General features: G+C 57.1%; 1 protein-coding gene across 2 annotated transcripts in view; it reads right to left on the bottom strand.

Moving 5' to 3' along the window:
- Positions 1-19,352, bottom strand: part of NOTCH1 (notch receptor 1) — a 41,910-nt gene that overhangs the window by 18,154 nt on the left and 4,404 nt on the right. For both annotated transcript variants that reach the window (XM_074556677.1, XM_074556678.1), the window contains exons 3-8: positions 5,234-5,496; positions 4,016-4,354; positions 1,105-1,227; positions 735-968; positions 493-648; positions 199-384 (exon numbers count right to left, since the gene is read on the bottom strand). In XM_074556677.1, the coding sequence (XP_074412778.1) occupies positions 199-384; positions 493-648; positions 735-968; positions 1,105-1,227; positions 4,016-4,354; positions 5,234-5,496 (1,301 nt within the window). The remainder of the gene's footprint in view (positions 1-198; positions 385-492; positions 649-734; positions 969-1,104; positions 1,228-4,015; positions 4,355-5,233; positions 5,497-19,352) is intronic.

The raw sequence follows: 19,352 nt of genomic DNA, 5'->3' as shown, positions 1-19,352 counted from the left end.
TAGGGCTGATGGTGCCCAAATCTCACTCCTTGTGTCCCCACCACTCAACCTTTACTGAGCTCTTTGTTTTCAGTGCTGTCCCCAGGCACACAGGAGATGCTGACCCAACTCTGCACCAAGCTGAAGCTCAGGGCACTCAAAACCCACCCACTGCCCACCCCCAGCACCAAGGCTGATTGCACAGGGCTGCCCACACACCGGGCATGCAGATGCACTGGAACTCCCCAATCTGGTCCAGGCAGGTGGCATCATTCTGGCAGGGGTTGGAGAGGCACTCATTGACATCGATCTCACAGCGAGGGCCTGAGTAGCCCTGCAGACACTGGCACTGGAAGGACCCTTGAGTGTTGATGCACTTTCCTGCGTGCTCACACGGGTTGGCTCCTGTAAAACACAAGCACACTCTCAGGACTGCTCCTGGCTGTGCCAGAGCCCTCTGGGGACACTCCTTCCCACCCTCACACCACGCTGCTGTCCCCCATGTGAGCTCACCCAGCGAGCACTCATCCACGTCCTGGTTGCAGGCTGGCCCCATGTACCCCGAAGGACACGTGCAGATGGCTTTGCCATTGACGGGGTTGGTGTCACAGTTGGAGCCCTCGTTGCAGGGGTTGCTGATGCAGGCATCATCCAGGTGGCATAGCAAACCTGGGCACCCAAAGGCACGTCAAGGACCACGGGCACCGAGGAGCCAGGGGACATGCGGGGCAGGGGACAAGGGGGACAGGGCTGACCTGTGCGGCCGTGGGGGCACTCGCAGTAGAAGGAGGCTACGCGGTCGTGGCAGGTGGCGCCGTGGAAGCAGGCGGCCATGGCGCAGTCGTCGATGTTCTCGCTGCAGTCCTCGCCCGTCCAGCCGTTGACGCAGACGCAGTTGTAGCCGCCGTGGTTGTTGTGGCAGGTGCCGCCGTTCTGGCAGGCGTTGGGCATCAGCTGGCACTCGTCCACGTCCTCAGTGCAGTACTGACCTGCCAGGGGACAGGGCACCTGCTTGGAGCTGGCACTGACCATTTCTGATGGGAAGCAGGACAGCTCTGCCCACATTGTGCCCACCATCCCCATCCTCCCAGCCCAGCCCTGTGCCACCCCTGTTCCTGGCATTACCTGTCCACTCAGGTGGGCACTGGCAGTTGTAGGTGTTGACGCCATCCACGCAGGTGCCCCCATTCTTGCAGTTGTTGCCTGGGCAGTCGTTGATGTTCTCCTCACAGTTCTGACCCGTGAACCCTGTGTAGGGGAGACACCTGCCATGATGCCAACTCACCCACCGGCTGTGTCACCACTGTGCCCCTTGTCACCCCCACCTCCAGCAGGTTCATTATCAGGTGCTGAGTGTGCACCAGGTGGCTCTGAAGCACCTGCCTGGTTTGATCTTCATCCCCATTCTGCCTCTGCTGCCAGAGCCTCCAGCCCCGGAGACTGCCCCGAGCAGCGGAGGATCTGACTCCACACAAGCCAGAACGAAGCAGGGCTGCTCCCACGAAGGCTTGTGGCACCCAGTGCTGGATCACCAGTGTTTCATTTCACTTGTAAAGAGCCTCAGCAGCAGCGCTTGCCCCTGAGGGGGATCCAATCCCTGCCAGGGCGAGCCAACGTCCCACAGGGTGCTGGGCCCATCCCAGCCCACCTCCTGCTTGGGTTTGTTACCACCTCCAGCTGAAAGCATGGAAACCCTGCCAGCCCCAGCCTCTGCAGCAGGAGCACAGCAGCCAGACCCTCCTCAGGACATCTGCCAAGCCACCTCTGACTGACATTTGTGTTCAAAGCTGCTTTTACTGTATGACCCTCAAAGCTCTCAACCCAGCTGCTTGGGGTTTGGGGTGGCAATGCCAGCCCACAGTGTCAGTGTCCATCTGCAGCTCCTTCAGACTCCTCAGGGTGTTCTGCAGGTCCAGACCAGGCTGCTCCCCACCCAGGTCACCTGCACAGGTAAGGACCAGGTGCCCAGGCTCATCCCCTGTGGGACCCCAGACCCTGGCACTGCTGGGAGCTTTCCCCTCACTCTCCCCACATTTTCCTCTCCCCATCTCCATCGCATGGGGAGCAGCCACAGCTTTTTATGATTGCAGATAACATTGATCTGCGCCTCATTTTTAAGCAGTGGGGCTGAGTCTGAGCAGCCATAGCTCCCAATGCCCCAGATACCAGGATTAACTAATTTTCAACCATCCAAATGAGTAATTAGCACGGCAATTACTTTAAACTCAGGGTTACATTCTGCAGCGATGGCACGATAAAACAGCCAAGATTAGTTTAACTTGCAGAAACCCTGTACAGCCAGGCCTCTCCAGGAATGAAAAGGGGACATTGTTCCACGTTTGCTGTGCCACATACCAGCATATCAATCACCCCCTTATCACGAGCAGCAGCCCCCTGTCCCTCTGCTGCCTGCAGCTCCTGCATTGTGTGTGATGGAGGAGCAGCTGAGGGACCTGAGGCAGGGGCTGTGCCAGCCCACGGGAGGTGAAGCAGCTCCTGCAGGATGCAAATCTCTCCTGGGAGCACCCACAGAGCTGCAGCTGGGTGTGACAGCACCGGGCTGTGCCCCGGGCTGTGCCTCACCCTGCCGTGCTCAGGGAAAGTGCCTCATCAGCAGAAGGGCAGGGCAGGGCAGCACAGCTCCTCCTGCAGCTCCTCTGCCCATCCCTGCGGGACAGGGCTCCCAGCTGCCCCAAAGGGGAAGGAGCATCGCTCGTTCTGGAAGGAAAGGTTTCCTTCCTGGCACTGCTGGCTCATCAGCCCCACACCTCCCTGTCCCCAAGGACAGGAGCTCTGCTCCAGCCTGGGTGAGCTGTGGTGGGGGTGAGGCAGCAGATCCTGCAGGGCCCTGTCTGTGCTGGATGGTTGATGAGATTGCTGAGGTACTGCAGCCAAAAGCTTTGGGAAGGGGGTGGAACCCCTGAACCTGTGTCAGACATCAGGACAAGATCCCCCAGAGAGCTCACAGGGATCACTCATCTGCCCCAACCCAGGCTGGGTGTGGGTGCCTGTGCCATCTGGGAGACCCCATGCCCACCCTGATGCCACGTCCCCAGCAGAGATGGGGCAGGAGCTCAGGGAGGGAGGCTGGAGCTCCCCATGGCAATGCCCAGCAATGCAGAGCAGAGAAACCACCCAAGCCTCACCCTGCTCTGGCCACTGCAGGGCCATGGGTGACCAGAGGATCAAACCAACGCCACAAGAGGCTCCTCAGGCACCACAGTGCTGCCCACAGCTTCCTCCCCAGGGACAGGGCGGTGCATCCCCTCCACATCTGCACAGCTGGCCAGTGTGGCTGGCTGGGGTGAGGACAGCCCTCATCCCGGGAAACACAACCTGGTCTGAGCGTGGCTCTGGGCTGAAACTCCAGTTTCATTTCTCCAGCTGAGCCAGGGACAGGGGAAGCATGGAGCTGCTCAGTCCCTTCTGCTCCGTGCCCTTACTGCACTGCAGAGCCACTGTCTGAGGGCAGAAGTGAAAGGGCTTGCTGGGGTCAGGGAGGCCTTTCACAGCTGCTGCTTTTCTCTGGGGTTTGCAGGGTGCCAAGCTCCTTTCCAGGGTGCCAAGATCCCTTCCAGGGCGCTGAGCTCCCAGGACAGTGCCCACCAGGCCCCTCCACTGGAGCTCTCCATGCCAGAGGCTGCAATCCTGCTCCAGAGCTTGCCAGAGGGAGCAGCAGCGAGCACAGAGAGGGTCTTCCTTCCCCAGCTCCATTAGCACTCGGAAACTTTCCAAAATAGCCATTCCGGGCTAATTATTCCAGTCTGGAAGTGGATTGAGCTCAAGCGGAAAAAGGCACTCTTATTCTGGAATATGAGCATCCGCACAGGGGCCTCTGCTCAAACAGTTGCTTTGGAAGAGCTATTTTGGTGAAGCACAAAGTATATAAAGCCCTCGGATGAACTCTGCTCCTCGGGCATCGCTGCCCAATGTCTTCCCTAAAGCACAACCAGAGGGTTTTGCCTCTCCCAGATGGGAAATCCAGGCACCACTCATTTAGGGTGGACTGCCCCATGCCCTGCCCTCCCCTCCGTACCTGGCAGGCAGGTGCAGTCGTAGGTGGTGTCCCCGATCTGGCGGCAGGTGCCCCCATTCTGGCAGGGCGAGGGGTTGCAGGGCACGTAGAGGTGCTCGCAGTTCTGCCCCGTGTAGGCTGGCTTGCAGGAGCACTGGTAGGTGCCCACCTCGTTGGTGCAGCTGCCCCCGTTCTTGCAGACGGGCGGCGAGATGTTGCACTCGTTGACGTCCTGCTTGCAGTTGGCGCCGTGGAAGCCGGCGGTGCAGCGGCAGATGTAGTGCGCCTCGAAGGGCACGCACTGGCCCCCGTTGGCACACGGGTTGGAGGCACAGGGGTCGGCCTGCTGGCAGGTTTTGCCTGGGGAGGGCAGGGAGGCAGGGTGAGGATGCAAACAGCAGCTCAGCTTTGGTGGCAGTGATCTACGCTGGGGTGCAGACATGGATCTGGGACTGGTTGTGCCTGATCGCCTCACCTCGGACCACCACTGTGCAGTAGGGTCGCAGTTCCCTCAGCTGCCATCCACCCATCCTAAAAAGCTTTGCAGATCACCCTCCCCACCTCCCCAAAGCCAAACTCAGAGGCAGCTCTCAACCCCTGTGGCAGCTCTTGGTGGCAGTGATCTACACTGGGATGCAGACCCGGATCTGGGATTGGTTGTACCTGATCCCCCTCAAACCACCACCTCTCAGATCTGGGACTGGTTGTACCTGATCTCCCCACTGTGCAGTAGGGTTGCAGTTCCCTCAACTGCCACCCCCAACCAGCTTTGCAGACCACCCTGCCCACCTCCCCAAAGCCAAAATCACAGGTAGCTCTGCACCCCTGTGGCAGCTCTTGGTCTACAACCAGTCTCAGACCCGAATCTGGGACTGGTTGTACCTGATCCCCTCACTGTACAGTAGGGTCACAATTCCCTCAGCTGCCACCCACCCACCCCCAACCAGCTCTCCAGCCCTGGGGCAGCTCTTGGTGCCAGTGATCTACACCGGGGTGGAGACCTGGATCAGGGATTGGTTGTACCTGATGCCCCTACCTCAAATCGCCATCCCCCAGATCTGGGACTGATCCCTGCACTCTACAGTAGGGTCGCAGTTCCTTCAACTGCCACCCCCAACCATCTTTGCAGACCACCTTCCCCACCTCCCCAAAGCCAAACTCAGGGGCAGCTCTCCCCCCCTCCCCTGGGGTGGCAGCCCACCCCTCCCTGCCCAGCCGTGCCCCCAGGCGCCCCCTGACCTGACCATCCGGGCGGGCAGCGGCACTTGTACTCGCTGAGGGTGAGCAGGTCGCAGGTGCCGCCGTTGCGGCAGGGGCTGCTGAGGCAGGCGTTGTCGCGGGGCGTCAGGCACAGCTCGTCGGTGAAGCCCAGGCGGCAGGCGCAGCTGTAATCCACCGTGCTGCCGCGCACCAGCGCCGTGCAGGTGCCCGCGTTCTTGCAGGGGGAGCTCAGGCACGGGTTGGGCAGCTGGCACCGCTCGCCCACGTAGGCACCGCTGCACCTGGCAGGGGTGAGGTGAGATGCTGTCAGTGGGATGGCTCTGAATGCCCCAAGGGCACCGTGAGCCCCCGGGACCGGCCCAGCCACATCCAGGCTCTGCCCTGGCTGCTCCGGGCTGGGAAGGGGAGGATGAAAGGTGCAGGGAACAAAGGCGGCCCCCATGGAGGGGCCTGTGCTGACTTGCAGAACCGCAGCCATCCTGCGCCTCATCTCCCTCCCCTCCCTGCTCAACGGGGAAACCGAGGCACAAGGGATGAGAGGAGCATCCCCATACCCACACCAAATCCACAGGGACAGCCCTGCTCCCTGCCCACGCTGGAGTTTCTGCTGCACCAGGGTTATTTTTATCCTCCCTCCCTCCCTCCGAAATCACTCAAACACAATTACGCAGGGGCTCAGCACTGGCTGGCAACAGGTGGGACACGTTCCTGCTCCTCCAAGTCAGCTGAGAGCTTCCCCAAAGGCAAACCCTGCACGAGGAGGGTGAGAGGCTCTGGCTGCTGCCTCCCTCTGCGTGGGGGCCCTGAGAGAAGAGCCCCTGATGCCACCACCAGCTTCACCATCTGTCACCACTGGCCACCTGGGCTGGAGCTGGCATCAGAGATATGCCCTGAGTGCAAACCCCACCAGCCATCCTGGTGGGCCTGGGCAGGATCTGTGGCTGGCAGGACCCTGCAGAGTGGGCAGGATGAGGATGAGGAGCAAAGCTGTGCACCTGACACAAAAAAAGGCACAAATCCCCCTGCTTGGGGGTAAGGCAACCCCAGCTGGAGGTGAGGCAACCCCAGGTGGGGAAGGTGACGCCACCTGAGGTCCCCAGGGTGCTGTGGCAGGTCAGGCTCAGGGCACCACGAGCTCACACCTGCTGCCATCAGAGCTGGTGGGACATCGCATTCCTGAGTCTCCTGCGAGCAGGGGGGTCCCAGAGGATGCTGCAGAGCACAGCAGTCACCTGCAACCCCCAAAACCAGCCCGTGGGGCTCCTCTGGTGAGGCACAACCAGCAATCCCCACCCTCAGCCACCCCAGCCCGGAGCCACAGGGCTCTGCCAGCAGCACGACCACGTTCCAGCCCCGCTCCCCTTCTCCTCCTACTTTTTTTTTTTCCCCCTTCTTTTTTTTTTTTTTTTTTTTAACCCAATTCTGATTTCATTGTCGGGGATTGTGTGAGAATTTGTCAGGATTCGGAGACATTTTGAGTTAATGAGACGGCATTATCCAGGCCAAATGAAAAAGAAAATGTGTATAATAATAAATCAGGGCATCTGCTCGGCACACAAAGGGCGGCGGGGAGCAGGTGTGCATCCTAATGAGGCTCAGCAGCTGCCGGCGCCCGCGGACGCACGGACGGACGGACGGACGGACGGTGCCCGGCTCGCCGGCGGCTCCGCGGCCGCTTCTGGGTGGCTGCGCGGGGAATGCGGAGCTCTGGGGCCGCCTGAGAAGGGCCCTTTGTGCGGGACAGGGACGGGAACAGGAGCCGGCACAGGCACGCCGCTGGGCTGTGCAGTCAGCTGGGAAAAGCGCCCATGTGCCGCCCCGCACACGCTTTATTTCTTAAATCAATCCCCCCGCGATGTGCGGGGATGGAGGAGAGAGGAGCGGCACGGGAGGGCGATGGGAGGGAAAGGAGGGGGAAAGGGAATGAAGAGAGTGGGGGGAAAAGGGGGAATGAGGAGAGGGGGAAGAAAAGAGGGGGGGAAAGGGGGAAAAAAAGTGGGGGAAAAAGGGGAATGAGGAGAGGGGGAAGAAAAGGGGGGGAAAAAAAGTGGGGGGAAAAAGGGGGAAAAAAGGGGGGAAAAGGGGGAATGAGGAGAGGGGAAAGAAAAGGGCAATAAGGAGAGTTGGGGGAAAAAGAGGGGAATGAGGAGAGGGGGAAGAAAGGGGAATGAAGAGAAGGGAAAAAAGGGGGGAAAAGGGGGAAAAAAGGGGGAAGAAAGGGGAATGAAGAGAGGGGAAAAAGGGGGGGAAAAAGGGGGAAAAGGGGGAAAAAGGGGAATGAGGAGAGGGGGAAGAGAAGGGGAATGAGGAGAGTGGGGGGAAAATGGGGAATAAGGAGAGGGCGAAGAAAAGAGGGGAATGAGGAGGGGGGAAAAAGGGGGGATAAGGACGAGGAAAAAAAAGTTTATGCTGGACAAAGAGGTGCGATGGCAGCGCGGGAAGCGCTGGGCGCGGCGGTGCCACCACAGGACAGGGACACGGTGATGCTGCGGGACCAGATGGGATGCTCAGGGACCAGAGGAGATGCTCGGAATGCCAGGACAAGGCAGGAGGCCAGCAGGGCTCTCTGGAATTGGGGTTCCTGTGCTATGAGGTCGGGGAGAGGGGCACACAGCCCAGCGCCCTCCCACTGAATTAATTTTCAGACTGATTCCAATTCCAGCACAGGCAAGTGGGGTTTGAACACAAGGATGGGAAACCGAAGTAAATCCCAGCCTGAGCCTGGGCGTGGTTATTAGCCAGGAGGTTAATTGGTGATGGGAAGAACCCTGAGGGACAGGGAAGGCCCTGCCTGAAGGCACAGGGCAGGTTGGGGACAGTGGCAGTGCCCGGGTTGGGGTCGGTGGCAGTGCCCGGGTTGGGGACAGTGGCAGTGCCCAGGATGGGGTCAGTGGCACTGCCTGGGTTGGGGACAGTGGCAGTGCCCGGGTTGGGGACAGTGGCACTGCCTGGGTTGGGGACAGTGGCAGTGCCCAGGTTGGGGACAGTGGCAGTGCATGGGTTGGGGACAGTGACAGTGCCCAGGATGGGGTCGGTGGCAGTGCCCAGGTTGGGGACAGTGGCAGTGCACGGGTTGGGGACAGTGGCACTGCCCGGGTTGGGGACAGTGCCAGTGCACGGGTTGGGGTCAGTGGCAGTGCCCGGGTAGGGGACAGTGGCAGTGCATGGGTTGGGGGCTGCCTCACTCCTGGCTGAGCTGCTCAGGGGCTTTCCAGGCTTGTGCTTCAGGAAACCCCTCAAATTTCATGGAGTTCATAGATTATTTTTAAATTAACTTCTATTTGTTTAAGAGCTGATTCATGGTCACAATCAGCTCCAGGAGTGAGGAGGGTGCAGCAGATGGCAGGGAAGAGTTCAGCCTGGAAGGGCTGAGATGGGCACAGGTGGGTCATCAAGTCCAGGGTACACTCACACTCTGTATCTCTCCTCCCAAAAGGGGCATTCCCAGCAAATCTTCAGGAAAAATCACCACAGCACGGGCACCTTCCAATCCAGCAGTCACTGCTCTGACCCAGGGAGGAGTTTCTATCATTCCACATGGGGCTGTGCAGCACAGACCCTCTGATGTGCCCAGCAATTCCCAGCCTCACACACCCATTGCTCACACAGCTCCCAGCACAGGAACCTCCCAAATCTCTCCACGGTTTCTGAATCATCTTGGTTTCTTTGTGCCCAGGACATCCTCCTCCCTCTCCACACCACTCCTGCAACAGCACCTCTGGGACAAACAGAGGAGAGCACATTCCCAGCTGTGGATGGAGCCACCACAGGATGAATTTCACTGTTCCCTCCTCTCACAGGTCCCAGAGCTCACTCTCAGACAGACTGGAGCTGCATTTCAAAGCCCAGCGACCTCAGCAGATTCAGGGAGTCCTGGCTGCAGAGCAAAGCCTGGAGACAAGTCTCACATGCAAAGCAAGAGATCAAACACCAGGTGAAGAACCAGGGCAACCCAAGCTGTAGTTATTCTCCAACTTCTCCAGGTCTGGAAAGGCTGGATTCAGCAGAGCTAAATTCAGCTCCCAGCTTTGCTACAACCACCTATTTCTCCAAGGACTAAAAACCTCTCCTAAAGCTCAGCCCAAGGAGCTGAGCTTCATTTTCTGTAAAAGACACGAGGTGGTGTCAGGTGAGCAGACGGGGAGGATGCGACGTCCCCGCGGGCTCAGCCAGGTGAAGATCACCCTGTGGTTTTTCCTTTGGCATTTCCCAAGCCAGGGCTACCCAAAGCAAACCCCGAGCAGCTCATGGAAATTAGCATAGGAGACATTAAAGCTCGGCTTTAATTACAGCCGTACCTGCTGGCAGAGGACAGGGCGGGTGCTGCAGGATCAAAACAGCTCAGGAGGGCCATTAGGAAGCAGCTTGGAGGCACTGAAATGTGGCCAAGCTGCCCGGGGTCCTGAGGAGCCTCTGTGAAAGCCTCAGCCAGGCTGGTGTGGTCACAGTCCCAGCTCCAGGCATGACAAGCACCCCATTCCCAAACCAGGCAGGAATGGCTAAAAATACCCCAGTGTCTCCCTCATTATTTCCATTCACTCATTAGCGTGCTGAGGAGGCATCAAAGGCTCCATTTTAGCCACTGATGGAAGTTAACAGCATCCCAATCCTAATCTCCATCCCTGTGATGGCCAATCTCTGCTCCAACACACAATTTCCCCTCTCCCAGCACCATTCCAGCAGAAAATCTCACACCTCTGCACTTCTGGGGTGTGTTCTGGGAGCAGGCAGGACAGGGGACAGCAGCCAGTTCCCAGCCCTGTGCATGAGGGTGCTCCTTGCAGGGTGAGCACACTGATTTACACTGCCCTGGGTGTCTGGGGCTGGCCATCCCAGTGGCTTTTGTTGTTTCTGGGGGTCAGGCAGAGGCTGGGAGCTGGATTCCCACAGCACCAGGCTGGGATGTGTCTTCCCCCTCGGAATGAGCATCCGAGTGCAAACTGTGGCGAGGGGGGACAAGATTAATAATGCGCTGAGCTGCCGGCCATAAATCTGCGTGATTCATGGCCAGAGTGAAGGGTGATGGAGAAGGCCTTGTCCAAGGTCAGACAGCAGTCCCTGGGGACAGCCTGGGAACAGCAGCAGCAGCCCTGAATTCCCACTCTGCTCCCAGCACCAAGCCTGGGCCAAATCTGGATCTGCTCAGCACGGCCACGTGCATTTGTTGTGTCTGCTGCACATCCTTGAGCTACAACCAGAGGCCCAACGCTGCAGCTATTCCAGTGGCTCCATGAGAGCTCAGCAGATCAGAAAATCCAAAGAGTGAGCTTGAATGAATGAGCTGCAGGAGTATCACAGCCAGCTGCTGCCTCAGCTTTGCTCCACACCTCTGCTAGCTGGGCTGCCACAGCTTCCAGCATCTCTGCAGAGCTGGGGTGCCCATCCCAGCCCCCCAGCCTGTGTTTTCTGCTCTGGGTGCTCCCTGTGAGTGGCTCTGGCGCTGCCAGCCCTCTGCTGGCTCTCTGGTGCTCAAGGCTTTTGCTCCAAGCCACCAGCAACAGGTTTTGTCGGTGCGCAGCAATGCGGGCACTGAAAGCATCCCGAGGCAGATGTTTCTGTGACCCCTGACCCAAGACTAATGCTTTCCTCTGTGACTGAGCTGCCATCTGCCACAGGCAGCACAGATGACACCCAGCCAGCACAGCTCCTGCATGGCAGCACGGGGGCTTTGTTCAAATCGGGATGCACAGCCCAGGCTGTGTCCCAGGGCTGTCCTGGATGTGGCATCACCCCCCAGCTCACAGCATCACTGCCCTCCTGCAGGTTCTCCTAAGGAATGCTGACACTGTGGCTGGAGGTAAAACCCACTCTGGGCTTACAATGTACAAAAAATCCCAACAAACAAAGTGGAAACCAGGTGTAAATTGGAGATGCACAGGCTGTCCCCCATGCCCATCCTTTGGAGGGGGAGGTTCAAGGGACAGCAGGAGGGGGCAGGGGGCTGCTGGGGACCCCCATCCTGGCCCCACATCCAGGCTGCCTCTTATCTGCTCTGCTATCACCCAACCTCTTCCTCACCCTCAGCTGCTGGAGGCACCAACGGCCGTGGTTGCTCTCCCCAGGGTCTGAGCAGCGTGGGAAAGCTGAGCAGGGCAGGCTCAGGTCTTTACTCCAGCACCATTTTGGGGGCATTTGAGACCAATGGGACCAGGAGACTCCCTGGTGCTGGGTGCAGGGTCTCCCACCATGGGGAGAAGCCCCCATCCAACAGGCTGGGCTGGGGGATGCCATTCTCTGCTCCCAGAGCCTCAGGCAGAGCCACCCCAGCACAGAGAAGGTTCAGGAGCACAGCTGTCACCTTGAGTGGTGCAGAGGGTCCCCCCGTGGGACCTTCACACCCCCAGAGCCCTGTGCAGCAGCAAATGTGCTGTGTGACCTGGGGGGGGCTGTGCCAGCGTGCTCGGGACCCCGTGGAGTGGAGGACACTCAGATTTCACATGTTTGCAGGCAACAGCTGAGGGAAGGAGACCCAGCCTGCAGGAGAGCCTGCACGGGAGCCCAGAGGCAGTGCAGGCTGCCCCAGGTGCAGAGCAGGGACACGGCCCTGCAGCTCGCGGGGTAACCGTCACCCCCGGGCTGGCACGGGCAACCACAGCCTCCCCTGAGCCCCACAGCTGCACAGCCCAGGCAGCCACACACAGGAGCCACCTTTCCAGTTGTGCCAGTGGCTCCCTGCCTGGCACAGCCTGGCAGCAGCACCCCGGCTGAAGTCACACCCTTTCCTGTAAGACACGTCTGCTCACTGCCAGCCCAGGGAGCCCTGAGCTCCCCTGGCTGCAGCCTGACCAGAGAAAAGGCCAGTGCTTGGGGATATGAGAGGAGAAACCTGCTTCTCACTCCAGCTTATTCCATTCATTCTCGTTCCACCGCCTCCCCAAGGATCCCTCCCGTGATGCACGGAGCAACAGGTGCATTCTGTGGTCTCCAGGATGGCTTCCTGCCCTGCAAACAGCCTGCTGGCACAGGAGCACACTCTGGAGCCAGGGGAAGGCAGGAAAACAATCCTGCTGGGGAATCAGAGCTCAGCACCCTGCTCTCTGCCCCATCCTCCTCGCCTGGCATCACCAGGGGCACATGGATAGAAATTGGTGGAGGGAGATGAGGAACACTTTGGGTGCTGCCCTGACCTCCCTGCAGCCCACATGGGGCTGTGAATGCTCCCTGTTCCCAGGGGCTGGGGGGCTGCTTGAGCCCCCTCTGGCTCCACACCTCACCTGCAGCTTTGCTTGGTGGTTCCTGGCACCAAAGGCTTCACCAGAACTGCCAGGAGAGCCAGGGCACGAAGGCAGAGCTGCCCTCACCCATGTGGGGCTGCTAACAAACCAAAGGCTTCACCAGAACTGCCAGGAGAGCCATGGCATGAAGGCAGAGCTGCCCTCACCCCTGTGGGGCAGCCAGACTGGCTAAAGCACCCCAAAGCTGTCCTGGCACCAGCACTGCCCCACAGAAACCTCCACAGCAGCCACGACGGAGCTCCCAGTACCAAAACCCAGCTCAACACATAAGTGGTGGTTTTTTAAGAAGTCTCATCCAGGTCCTGCTTTATTAAACACTCTGGGACACCAGCCTGGGAAAAAAGCAGAGTTTCACACAGGGAGGTGGTTGGCAAAGCAGCAGGTTACTCCAAGTGACATCAGGTTAATAAAGCAAGAGCAGATCTCCATTCTTGTTTAATTAAAAAAGCAAACTGCAATCCCAAGTCTTTGATGTGTTTTTTTTTTTCTTTCTCTTGTTCTATTTCATTTTTGACCTAGCCCAAGTCATCTAATTGAGATTTTAAGATCCAGACTTTCATCTGGAGAGAAACTAAAGGAATTCCCAAAGCTGGATATACTCGTGGACAGGAGTGGGGAAAAAACATGCTAGAGCCCTGTTCCTCCTCTGAAGGAAAAAAATGCCTTTGTTTCTTAAGCAGACATTAGTCAGGACAGTTTGGGAATCAAAGTTCCCATTGTAATGAAAAACAATATAATCCCATTACTAAGCAGAGTGGCCAGGCCATTCAGGGGTGGTAACTGGCTACCTGGGAAGGAGCTGCCTTTCAATGCAGCTTCATTCACAACAAACATGAAAGATGTCGAAGGAAGAGCCCAAGACAAAACTCGCCCCATTCCCACCCTCAACAATGGCTGCTGTGAAATATTTGTTTTCCCCAGTGGATGTGTTTTATATCCTCTGCCGGTGCAAGGCTGCACAGCCCCATTGTTTGTGGGAGCCTGGCTCGCTCTGCTCACCCTGCTCCTGCATTTATGGGGTGACCATGGAGGAGGGATCCCCAGGGAACACAGCCTGGGCTGGGGCTGGCACGTGGTTCCAGCACCCACCTGTGTGACATTTCTGGGGCAGGACCCCCAAGGAGCACCCACGGTGCCCACCAGACACTGGAATGGCACCCAGCCCCTGTGGCATCTGACAACACCCCCTGGAACTGCTCCCTGCTTCTGCCCTCTGAAAATGTGATATTCTTCAAGCCAGCAGAAGAAAAGTCAGAATTTGGGGGAGATGAGGAATTTCTACCTCCACAGGCTGCCTGCCAGCCCAGCACTGCCTGAGCTCACTCTTCCCTCACCACCCTTTTGGGGTAACTGCAGGTTTTACCCCACTCTGGACCAGCACTGGCTGCCCATGCAGGTTGAATTCACTGTGCAGTGCTCTCAGAGCTCTGGCACACACACAGCCCAGTGTTAGAATCTCACTCAGTGATGATGGACTCCCTCTTTTCTCCCCTTTCCCCCCTCAAACCAAGCTTTGGCTAAACACCACGCTGCCCCAGAGCCAAATATGGAAAACTCCCACTCGTGACCCCACCATCCCACTCATCTAATCCTGAACTTCAAACCCACGATTAGGATCTGAACAGCCACCAAAAGTTTAAACAAGCTAAATTTAGCCCTGATATTTATAAACAGGGAGGAGAGGGGGGTTCTGCAGAGCACACGGGTGCCCCGTGGCACAAAGCCAACCCAAAGCCAAAGAAATTCCTGCTGGGGATGGGATGGGGAGTGGGAAGAGGTGGCAGTGGCCAGACAGGGATGGCTCCAGCTCCCCTCAACCTCACAGCCATGGAGCTGCTGGTCTCCCTTTGCAAGCAAAACCCCCAGAAATAGTTATTAACAACAAAACTCTTGCCCACTTGGGAACCATGCGCGTAAGGAGCCGAGAGCGGACGGGTATCAGCTCCTGGGATCTGCACCCCGGGATTTCTGCTGAGTTTAACCAAGGAAACAGCAGCGAGGGAGGGAAGCCCGCGCCTCCTCTGACACCTTTTGCCGGCAGAAATCCCTGTGTCAACATGACGCCCTCGCCGAGGGAGCGGGACAATGGTGGCGGCTCTGCCCTCCGGCCGCAGCCCGCATTCCTGCCCCCCTCCCCTGGAAACCCCCCTTTTGTGGGGAGCAGCAGGCCCTGTGAAAGGGCCGTCTGTCGCCCTGCCTTTTGACTTGCAGGTCTGCGTCTAACATTTTAATAGGGGCTGGGGGCCGGGGACAGCCCCTCCCCATCCCTGCTGCTCCCCCTTGGGTCACTCTCCCAGCCCGCCCCAAAGCGTCCCAGAGGACGGGCACATTCCTCCACCTGCTCCAGAGGAGCCAGCCCATGGCTTCACCAGCCAGGAGAGCCCTTGGGAGGGTCTCATCCTGCTCCCCTCAAGCAGGGATGCTCCAGCAGGGTAGGGACATGCTCTCCTCCATGGCTGCAGAAAATTCCTTCAAATAAACCACGGGACACTCACAAATGCTCCATCCCCAGGCAGTGATGCCAGCAGGGAGTGTGTGGCCCTTGAGGTCCCCATCACCTTGCTGACAAAGCCAAAAGCCATCCCTCCAAGCAGGGATGTTCCAGCAGGATGGGAGTGCTGGGGACATGCTCTCCTCCATGGCTACTCATTCACAGCACAAAATTCCTTAAAATAAACCACGGGACACTCACAAATGCTCCATCCCTTGGCAGTGATGCCAGCAGGGAGTGTGTGGCCCTTGAGGTCTCCATCATTCTGCTAACAAAGCCAAAATTCACAGTGCCAAAGGCTCCTTGCCCTGCTCCTCTTGGGGACAGGTGTGACAGCATCACACCACACCACAGAGGATGAGGAGGGACTGGCACCAAGATGCCAAACTCAGTCCTGACAACAGATTCTGCACAGCCCAGAGGGTAAACCAAGCTGGGACTGCCACTCTCAGCCATGGTGAGTTTAAACCAAAGGCTGGCACAGGTTGCCCACCCCTGGGTGCCCCTGTGGCACCCAGCCCTCCCAGCCCACCTGCCTGCAGGGTGCCCCTTCTATTAAATAAGGGCAGCGTTATAGCATCATTAAAACTTAATAAATCCATTTCCCATATAAATACCATTAAATCCAGGTTTTGGGGAAGGGAATTAGGGTGAAAACTTGTTAAAAGAAAATTACTTCGGCGCAAATAAATTTTTGCAACTTGACTGAGCATGAAAGTTTCCCATTAAAATGCAACTCGGCTCCCTTTGCTGGAAATGTGCAAGAGCCTAATAACCATGGCCTAAACATTAACTGTTTAACTGGCTTTTCCAATATTAACTCCAGGCTGCCATGGGGGAAGGGGAGGACGTGACGGGTGAGAGCTTAAAGCAGACATTAATTACTGCAGTGTGAGGGAGGCACACCCTGAGCTCACCAGCATCCTGCTCCCATGGCACACACTGGGGTTTTGGGTTTGTTCTGTGCAGGGCCAGGAGTTGGACTCAATGTCCTTGTGGGTCCTTTCCAGCTCTGGGATTCCCAACAGAACTGGGAATCCAGAAGCACAGCATGAATTCTGCTGCATGTGAGGTTGGTAGGCATGGACTCAATGATCATGGTAAGCTCCTTCCAACTGAAAATATTCTTTTTGGGGGCAGAGCTCCCCATATAGCCCAGCCAAAGATCTCTCCCCCATCCCCAGCACCTCACAAAGGTTTTATTCCTGCATCTCTCACATCCAGCACTGCATTTACCAATGGGAACCTCCAGCACCAGAGAAGCTGTGGCTGCCCCTGGATCCCTGTAGGTGTCCCAGGCCAGGCTGGACAGGGTTTGGAGCAGCCTGGGCCAGTGGAAGGTGTCCCTGCCCATGATAGGGGGTGGAACAAGATCTTTAAGGTCCTTTCCAACACAAACTATTCCACAGTTCCATGGTCACCCTTTTAACCACCAGCAAATTGCTTGAGATATCTGGAACCCCAACACCATCCTGTGCCACAGACCTGCCCATGGGGAGGTGACAGGAGAGGACCTGACCCACCAGATGCGCACGAGAAGAAGGCAGAGTCCAGATGTGGGTGTCCAGGTGTGAACAGGCACCATCACACCTGGCCAGATGCACAAGGTGTTAAACCCTGGGGAGTTCCCAGGTGGGCACCTCTAACTGTCCTGCCATGGTCTGGAGTCAGTGGCACCCGCAGGGTGCTGCAAAGACCTCCCAGCATCACCCACAGGAGCCCTGCTATAAAATCCAGCCAGCAGGGCCTGACCCTCACACCTCTCTGCTCCTGGGTGCCTCCATGCACAGAGACCCAAGAAATCAAAAATCCAGCATTTCCCTTGACACCAGAGCAGACTTATTCCAGAACTCTGGCTGCAGCAAATCCAGGCTCATGAGGGCACCCTGCAGCAAGGCAGCACCAGGGACTGAAGGGATCTGGGCACACCTGCTGGCATGGGGGGATGCAGCACCACCCTTCAGGCTCAGCACCACGCACCAGGGGCATGTAATGAGATGAAAACACCATTGGGAAGAAACTGGAACCACCCCAAACCATCACTTCTCCAGACTGCCGATCTTCCTAACTCTGAACACAAAGCAGAGCTGCAGGGTAGCCCAGCCTGGGGAGAGGTGAGTGAGCAGCCCAAGTGCCCCTTGGTGCTGCCCCATCCCAGGCAGCAGGAGGAGCCTGGCAGCCCCTCACGGATGCTGCACACAGCCCTGAGTGCAGCAGGGGACCCTGAACACCTTCTTGACCAGCAGGACTCAGCCAAGACCCCATACCAGCTCTGCTTTCCCAGCGGGGTTTGAGTTCCATCCCAGAGGCTCTTCCCCTCTGCAGCCCCAACAGATGGTGCAAAACCTTCACCTGGCAGCACGTCAACCACAGAGAAGTCTCCATCCAGATCCAGAGCTCACCAGCTCTCCCTAAGTGCACCCTGGGGCTACTCCCTCGTTAAACACGCTGATGCTCTATAAAATTCACATTCCGCTCATGTACACACGCTGCCACCACTTGGGACACCAACCAACACGAGCAAAACAAGGGTCACCACACCTCCAGGCCTGGAAAAAGCAGGTTAATTTCCAAACAATGTTATTTTAAAACTTGCTAACTGCCTCCTGATGATGTTGTCCGAGCCCTTAATTGGTGAATAGCCTGGTCTAGCAGTGACTTATATGTGTCACCCTCGTGCTACATACAATAAACCATAACAGCCTGGGAGGTGAGGTATCAGCTGGAACAAATGCACGTGGTGTGGCTGCCAGCAGGAAGGAGGACAGCGAGTCAGGTGTTGAGATGGAGGAGATTTTGGTGGAATAAAACATACCCACACCATGGAGTGAGTGACCTCCAGCCCTAGAGAGCAGAGCCCCGTGTGCTGCTTCACACCACGAGACCATGGAGATTGAAGATGCCCCTGCTCACTGCACAGGACCTTTAAAGGTCCTTTCTGAGCCAAACCATTCAGTGAGCACACAGCTTGAGTGCCTGCTGGGGAATATCCCCACTCATGAGAGGTGATGAGCACCACTGTGAGTTCCTGGCCCCCTCTGCATCACCCCATCTCTCCTGCTCCTCTCTGGGCTGTGGGACCTGCTGAGATATCTCCTCTCAAACACTTCCCATGCAGAACAACCCCCTGGCCACCACAGAGACAAACCAAGCAAAAAACCTCAGCCCAAGCAATAAAACCCCAAGGACACAGAACAGAAGTGAGTGGAACCTCCTGAGACAACTGATAACCATGGAGACACCTTGCAGGGACCAGAGACACAAACAGATTCTCTCAGACAAGAGCTAAAACCCCCACTGCTGCCCCAGTGACCTCAGCAGCTGGGCTTCAGTTTCTATTCCACTGGAATCCACAACAGGTGACACTCTGGTATTTTTAATCTCCCCTCTTACCCATTTCCACCTTGTTCTTTCCGAGAATGAGATCAGACTCCAAAGAGCCAGCAAGAGTTCTCAACATGGCTGAATCACTGCTCCTCTACTTCTTTAAGAGCTTCCTCTGGTTGATTGTTCAACACTCCACCCTCTTCCTCCCCAGAACCGAGACTGCATTTTTTCTTTGTTATTATTTCATGGAAATAACGCTGGGTTAAAGCACATGAGAAAAACCAAACCAGAAGGAAACTTCCGCCCTTTACAATGAGATAACAATGACTGAGCAGTTGAATAACTTGAAGGGCACAGAAACTCGCGGGGCTCACATCACTCCTCTGCCTTCCTGGTTGTCTCCTCAAAGAGTTTTGAGCTAAAATAATCACCTCTTCCCGCCATGGCCCCCTTCAGAATGTTTCTTCCCCTGTTTCTGGCCCGCTGCCCATGGAAGCTGGTGGTGGCAACGGGCACCAGCTCAGGAGCCACTGCCCTGGCTGAACGACAACGCTGTGCTGATTCATAAACAGAGGAAGTACTTTAGCAAACTGACTTTTCCCCCTTTTCAGCACAAGCCCAGTGATTAATTTAACTTATTCTCTCCCTCCACCATCTCCTTTGCTTCTCTGAGCAAGAGGAGAGCCCAGGCACGGCTCCTCTGGCTTTAATGGTGAGAGGCTGGTGGGGCAGGGCTGGAAGCTCAGCCCTCTTTCAATGCCATCTGCTTTTAACTAGCAGAGCAAGGGAGGTCCTGGGAATAAATGTCACATGGCACAGGGAGCTAAAATCAGCCCGGCTCATTTGCAGGGATGCCAGTCAAAACTGGGGTTATCCAACAGTCTAATTAGGAGCTATCACTAGAAGTCAAAAACGACCTCTTGGAAAAACCTTCTCATTTAGTCTGGGAAAATGCCTTAGTCCGAGGCAAGGGCCTTTTCTGGAATGCCACAGCTCCCCAGCACCACGGAACCTCCCACCAAGCCCTGCAGCAGCCACCAACTCCAGCCTGGACCTTTTACAGCTCCAGCTCTGGGACAAAAAC

This window comes from Zonotrichia albicollis, chromosome 21 (assembly GCF_047830755.1).
Source record: "Zonotrichia albicollis isolate bZonAlb1 chromosome 21, bZonAlb1.hap1, whole genome shotgun sequence".
Taxonomy (NCBI): Eukaryota; Metazoa; Chordata; class Aves; order Passeriformes; family Passerellidae; genus Zonotrichia; species Zonotrichia albicollis.
This window is presented reverse-complemented; position numbering and strand designations above follow the sequence as displayed.